This window comes from Alternaria postmessia (genome assembly GCF_024291825.1).
Source record: "Alternaria postmessia strain BMP 2775 chromosome Unknown scaffold_47, whole genome shotgun sequence".
Classification (NCBI taxonomy): domain Eukaryota; kingdom Fungi; phylum Ascomycota; class Dothideomycetes; order Pleosporales; family Pleosporaceae; genus Alternaria; species Alternaria postmessia.
In genome coordinates, this window is record NW_026260120.1 from 50,987 (window position 1) to 58,057 (window position 7,071).

The following is a 7,071-nucleotide window of genomic DNA, read 5'->3' on the forward strand; positions in this document are numbered from 1 at the left end:
CTTGGTCTTCCTCATTCTACCATTCTATGGACAGGTCTGACATACCAGTGCAATTCCTAAATGTCTCGCAGAGCTTGCGCGACGGCACAATCTATACTGAAAGACAAATCGAAGCATGACGGCAAAGGTGTCCTGGTAACCTCGGAATCTACTTCCAGGTCTAAAGAAAAGCTTTGAGCGTCGCTACCATGGTTGACAACTCAAAAATCGTGTTGAACGCTGAGAACGCTTTAGGATAGCGCTAAATTGCGACTGGGTATCTGCTCTTGGCCCGAATTGCGGGTCCATATTTGAAGAACAAGAATGGAATGGGTACCATTCCTAGGGAGAGAAAACCGAGCAGTGAAGTCGCCCAACCGATGCCGAGGGCGTCGTACACTGGTATAAGTGTCAGCTTGTGTAATATTGTTATAGTTGCGAGCCTGCCACAGTCGCGCATCATGACTTACTTTGTACAGTGAAAAGTGGAAAGACAGCCCCAAGTATGTATCTGACTATTCCGTTGGCCGCTATAGCCGATGCACCGTTCATCGCGCCATATACGTCTGAAAGATACAGTGCAGAGGATGTCTATGGAAAAAGCTTGTCAGCACCAATGTATCGCAAGTTCGAGTCACGATACGACTTACAAAAACACAGAGATTACCCCACGCGAATGGTATAACTCCAATTATAGTGGGAGCCCAGTGAACGCCCTGATCAGCGCACCAGCCGAACCAGAATAAGCCAATGACCATGCCCCAGGCACCACCCATTGCGCTATACAAGCGATGCTCGGGGTCAACATGCGACTTGCCATTCGAAACTGTCTCTCGATATTTTTTCTGGTAGAGTGTGCGATCGACGATAATGGTAGTTATTCCTCCAAGAATGACGCCAATCAAGATGGGTATAAACACGAGACCAGACTGAGAGGGCGTGAAAGAGTACGGCGGCCTTGTGAAGACGTAGGGAAAAGCTGCGAAGAACAGGAACAGCACTGCAAAGGCGAAACCTGTATAAAGCGAGAAGAAGAAAACCACTGGCTACGCAAGATTAGCTGAAGGCCAATGGGGACTGAGAAGGCACTGGCAGACATACCTCCGTTGAAATCAGATGGAGAGGCCGAATAAACCTCATGACTATCTCGCTCGTCAGATCTGCAGTCTCCTGTTTTGTGACAATTCCCTGCTTCTTTGCTCGCTTCTTCAGAATAATCGGCTTGTACGTTTCACTCATTGGTAGAGCGACGATGTACACAAATAAAGCAAGGAAGAGGATGCACCATTGGGTCCACTTCCAAGTCTTGTACTGCGCAACGAACCCTCCAACAACAGGTCTGTCACTATCATTAGAATCGAAAACCTCATGGATTACAAGTGTCACCTACCCAATTGAAGGTCCAGCAAAGGGAGCCATCAAGAATAAGCTTGTAGTTAGGGCGCGCTTATGTGGTGGATATAGATCTGCGTTCGTCCCCGCACCGACGGCAAGCCCTGGACTACCCGCTAGGCCTGCGAAGAACCGACATATGATTAGGCTTGCATAGCTTTTTGAAAAGCCTGCACCGAGTGTAAAGAGCATAAATATAGGAAAGAAGAATAAATAGACAGGTTTTCGGCCTTGTCTTTCGCTAAAGGGTGCGGTAAAGATTGGACCAAATGCGAGACCGAGCGTATACAATGTGACTCCGACAAGCGCAGCGGTTCGCGATACCTGAAAATCGCGCATCACGTCTGCAATTGCAGGTGAATACACAGACGTGCCGAATGTGCTGAATCATTAGTCTTCCCCAGTGATATATCAAAATTGGCTTAAAACTTACACAGCAAACCCAAAGACGGCAGGGATCGTGGTATGATAAGCTGCTTTCCATATAGACCAGTTGTGCGGGTTGTCGGGGTCATCAGGGCCGTTCCAGTCTAGAGAACTAACAGGCAATGTTCTCGATTCATCCTTATCCGCTACTCGGTCGCTGGCGCGTTGTTCTTCCGAGATATTCGCAATCTGGCCCGGAGGCTGATGCTCGAAATCGGAATCTTCCTGCTTTTCAGCAAGGGCACTCTCTGGATCATGGATAAATGTCGCATGTCCATCTTGGTGGTGACGGGAACTCATGACGAAGAGTCCGGTAGGGAGGTTGAGGACGATGCAGATTGAATAAGGGCTTGTTGGCACTCCCTCTGATATGTAGTAGGCCAAGAGTGCACGTCCTATTGTTTACTAGACTTTGTGATCCCATTGCTGTACGGAGCCCGCAGTACGGCCGCACGACGAAGCGCCACAGATTCAGATCTGGCATTTTAAATTACTCACCAACCGTGGGGGGTATGATAAAAGAGAGGTTTCGACTGAGTTGGATTGAAACGGGCGGCATTGATTGGCTGAGTGCAGGGGATCCGAGGCTCGTTATTGTGTTTACTGATCATGCACTGCAGGTCTGAAGCAGTGGCGTGCTCGTATTGAGTCTCATCACGAAGCACGTCAGAACCAGAGTAATATCACGTGTACATACTCGATTCCAGTAACCTCGGGAGAAAGCTGATAAATGCCTATGTTTGTTGTGGTGATGAGTAGTAAAGAGAAAGGTTGAGAACCGGAGGAGCGAGATGTTGAAAAGCCACGATGACATCATTAGGTACATTGGGAAGTGCTGCCGAGCAACTTCAAACTTCGAGCTTATTCCTGGGCATGTATAGGAAGTGCCCATCATGTTTATCTGTTTCTCTTGCTCTACATCCGTTCGAAATAACCTTGTCATAGCCTCCCAGCTGTTGGCGGAAGTATCCTCTCAGCCCAAGACACTTTTGCTGGCTCCATCACCCAAGCCTACGCAGAAGTTAGCCAACCCTGCAACCCTGCTGAATGATTATTGCAAGTATTGCGATAAAGGCTGAAGCGAGGAGGAGCTAGAATGACTAAAAAGAAGCAGGAATGCGGGTAAGTAATAGTAGAACGTAATGTATATATATCTTGCGCTACTGTATTGGCAAAACATATTGCAATGGAACTAACGCCTAAGTATGCATGGTGATATAGGTTGTGTGCGATGATTGTGTTCTTCCAAGGCTTGAAGCGGGCGAGTGAGCGATCAACCGCGTGCGCGCGTGTTGCTATCTGACGCATCATCGCTCGGCGCACACTCCATCTTGTCGAGCTCGGTGATTGAATTCCGATGCAACTTCGTTCTTTTGATACCAAAAGACACTAGTAAACCAACTGCGCCGACAATTGTGTAAAAGATCCACATCCCTCTCAGTGCCCTCATGAACCCGTGGCGAACCACATGGGCCTGAGATTCAGTAAGTTCAGTGACGATGACGCTCTGAGACATAGCTTCGCCTCCAGCAAACTTCAAAGCAATGTCCCTCGTGACGCCACTGTCAACAATCTCCTTGGAATATGGAGCCATGAGGAGCTGGAATACCACTTGGCCTATGACAAGACCAATCGCACCTGAAATCGTGCGTACAAAGCCAAAAGCTGCGGTACCTGAGGCGATATCTGATTCTTGAATCCGTGTTTGCAGAGCAATGAGCGGTGCACCGAAATTGGGACCAAATCTGGTCTATTCATTAGTAATTGACGTATGTATAGAGATTGCGTACACCAACCCTAGGCTGATGACAATCAGCACCACAATGATGATTTCGAGATTTGGCGAAGTACCCAGCGAGATAAGCAGGCCGACTCCAAGTGTCATAATAAAGAGTCCCATTTGAAGCGGCTCGAGAAAGCGACCAGTCTTTTCGATGACATGACCAGACACAAATGAAATTATCGCTAACGGTATTGCGATTGCGAGCATGTAAACTCCTGTGATACTTCAGATAGAAGGGTGGAAAGTCAGTATATGTTTCACATCCGGTCTTCGAGAATACCACTTACCTAGAGCTGCGACCAAGGACAACTTGGAAGTATAGAGGTAGAAAGTAAGCCACCGAAGTAAAGACTAGAGTGTCGCACGCACAAACAGCTAACGCGCAGAGGTTGCTGATATCTTTGAATATTCGCAATGGCATAATTGGGCTCCCACCATGTTGAGCTACCCAATGTTGTGAGAAAGGAAAGGCAATGTACGCAATCGGTCCAAACACCAAGCACGTAAGAACTCCTGCATTCGAGTATGATGTAACACCACCTACTTGGAGACCAACAAGCAGCAGTACAGTAGCAGTGACTATTGTGATAGTACCCAGCCAGTCCATGGCTGCGAGGCCGGCCATGAGAGGTACTCGTGGGTTGTGAACGTGCAATGTAAGGTAGAGAACCACGATTGCGAGCGAGACGATTGGTATGTTGATGTAAAAACACCACGTCCAATAAAGACGTTGTGCGAAGACGCCACCAAGTACGGGTCCAAGAGCGGATGCCAGAGCCCAGACGGCGCCGACGGTACCCATGTAGAATGACCGATCCCGGATCGTGAACAGGTCACTGACGCATACATGTACTAGAACCACGACGCCCCCTCCGCCCAGACCTTGGACCACTTGACCAAAGATGAGCATGGAAGAACTTTTACTGACGGCGCACAAGATGCTGCCGCCAAGGAGTACTGCGTTGGCTGCAAGAATGACCGGTTTCCTACCAAATATGTCCGAAAGCTTACTCCAGAAAGGGATGGATGAGGCATTCGCGAGAAGGTAGGAAGATCCCGTCCAGGCGTATACGGAGTCGGAGATGCGAAAAGACCGAGAGATCGTGGGAAGAGCCGTTGGTATGAGTACGGTGTCGAGTGCTACCAGGAATATGGAGAGACAGAGTGCGACGAAAGCCGCTAATACATGATGCGTGGGTCTGATCTGCTCCTTTGATCGTACTTCTCCTCGTGCGTTGCTCCTTGGCCACGAACTCAAGAATTTCATGATGATGTCATGGCTTCTTGTAGGTTTCAGCTCTAGCGAAGAGTTGACTTTGTTCGTATTCGATGTACGTGATGCTTCTGGCCTCTGGCTCTTGGTCGTCGTTCTGGCCTTGCTCGATTCAAAGGTCATAACGATACGCGCATATGTAATGACAATAAACAAATAATGGCAGAACATAAACGAGGCAAGCCTTGCTTATTGAGTAACCGCGAGCAATCTTGAACAGCCTTAAAAAATGAGTTGGAAGTTCAATCGAGATATTAACAACTTATACTAAACCTGCATTGCGACAACGCTTATGCGGTCGTCACTAAAATCCCGCGGAATCAGCCCGGAAATCAGTTCTCCATAGGCTTGCGGATAAACGGGTTACATCCTTGAGTATGCATGCGTCTTAGGCCTGGATACACCGGAACAAGGTATGGTCGTACTTGCAGGATGTCCCTAGCTGAGCTTAGATGTCTGTGCATGAAACACTTAGACGTCTTTGAGACCCTGGGATTATTAGGTAACAAGAGCTCGTAACTCGACCTTATGTGGGGAACATAGCGCATACCAACTATGTATTCTTTGTTTCCTAGCTAGGTGGCCCTACACGGAGGGATCCTACCAAGGTGGAAATAGGCGAGTTCGGGCAAGGATAGAACAAAGCCATAGCGAAAGCCATCTTTGTATGCTGTAGCTCCAGGCTTGATATAGCCTAGATGCATCCTATGCGTTTTGTACATTTGGAACTTACCTCAAGCACCGATCATGTTATCCAATCCTCGGTGTTTGAGAGCCGCGTCTCCATCCAGTATGGTAACTCGATACCGGGATGCTCTATCGCTCAGTTAGACCCTTGCAAAATCACAGGCGCGATCATGTAATCATACTGGTATCGCGATGTATTGCGTCTCGCCAGCAAAATTGCAGGCCAGTAACATGGGCAGCCAAGTGGGAAGTTTTACTGGCACGAGCTTTTAGGCACTAAGAATCGCGCCCCAAATAGATACATCGCATTCAAGCTGATTAGACAGGGTCAGATTCCGTGCGCCACCAGCGCTACCGGTATTTCTGAGTTTTGTCGCGTGGAGCTATCCTTCCCGTAAAACGTTGCTATAAACGCAACACCATCAGTCGGGAAGCCGGGCGACTCTGAACTACGCTTCTCTAGGCAATGATATTCACACGGCATCTGCCAACACCATTGTGATACGAGACACGTATGTCTTCATGTTCGCGTGTTTGCGGCTACCGAATAAGCCTGATGCGTCAAAGCTGCCGTAGAAATTGCTGGAGCTTAAGCAGTAACCCATATCAATCCGGTAGGTTGGTACTACTCTGTTAAGCCGGGTATGGCAACGTATCGGGTGAGCCTGCTCAGTGAGCGTACCAACTCCACCTCCAGTGCTCTATTCTAACTCGAGCTAGATGTGGAATTGCAACCAACTTTGGGCGCAGCTTGGTCCAACAGGATCGGCTGTCATCCATATTGAAATGTTCTAACATGACCGGTCTGATGTGGGAAGGTCACAAAGGCATTAATCTTGATCGTGATGATGGTGGAACCGGACTAGCTCAGTTGGCATTCGATGGTGGCGAGCGCAATGCAACAGCGGGTATCCTTGGAAGCTGTAATGATAACTAGAGTAGGTGAGCATTAAAGAAACACGTTCGGTTGGATACTTGAGTGGCGTGTAGATAGCTGCTCTCGATCTGCAAACCAGATGTCTTGTTCGAGACATATGAGTTGTTCATCGTCTGAATGCTGGGTTTGTGGAGATATCGTTGGTACAATGCACCTTCTGTGCTGAATGTCGCGCAGGGTGGATACTGTTCGGGAAGAACACGGGGTTCAAGCGCTCGTGTAGCGTTACGGAAACTGAGGGGATGGCACTGGTAGCACAATCGATTTGTATAGGGGATGCCGAGAACAATCCTTCAAAAATCCTCGCCGGGCAGACCCTAGTCCTGCTCTGCGAAGTACGTCGTCCAGCCGTTCAGTATCAAATCTCCCCCACGTCGCTTCGCAAAGGATTGTAAACCGAGGAGCTACTGGCTTGAAAAAGACGAGCGTCGGGGAGACGGTGTTGAGCGTAGGAGGATGTAGCGACGCAGTAGCATTCGGAGGAGCTGACGCCGGGCAGCAGCGGCCCGCACGCGCCGGGGGGGGGGGGGGGGGGGGGGGGGGGGGGGGGGGGGGGGGGGGGGGGGGGGGGGGGGGGGGGGGGGGGGGGGGGGG

At 49.4% G+C, this 7,071-nt stretch overlaps 2 protein-coding genes across 2 annotated transcripts; both read right to left on the bottom strand.

Moving 5' to 3' along the window:
• Positions 1-241: 241 nt before the first annotated feature.
• Positions 242-2,097, bottom strand: J4E82_007194 (uncharacterized protein; the record flags this gene model as incomplete). The annotated part of the gene is made up of 6 exons (XM_051733441.1): positions 242-378; positions 450-570; positions 630-1,025; positions 1,081-1,318; positions 1,370-1,753; positions 1,805-2,097. 6 exons carry the CDS (start codon positions 2,095-2,097, stop codon positions 242-244), a joined length of 1,569 nt encoding a protein of 522 aa, XP_051586764.1.
• Positions 2,098-3,070: 973 nt separating this feature from the next.
• Positions 3,071-5,024, bottom strand: J4E82_007195 (uncharacterized protein; the record flags this gene model as incomplete). The annotated part of the gene is made up of 3 exons (XM_051733442.1): positions 3,071-3,542; positions 3,594-3,803; positions 3,868-5,024. The coding sequence occupies 3 exons, from the start codon at positions 5,022-5,024 to the stop codon at positions 3,071-3,073; spliced, it is 1,839 nt and encodes a 612-aa protein (XP_051586765.1).
• Positions 5,025-7,071: the final 2,047 nt, after the last annotated feature.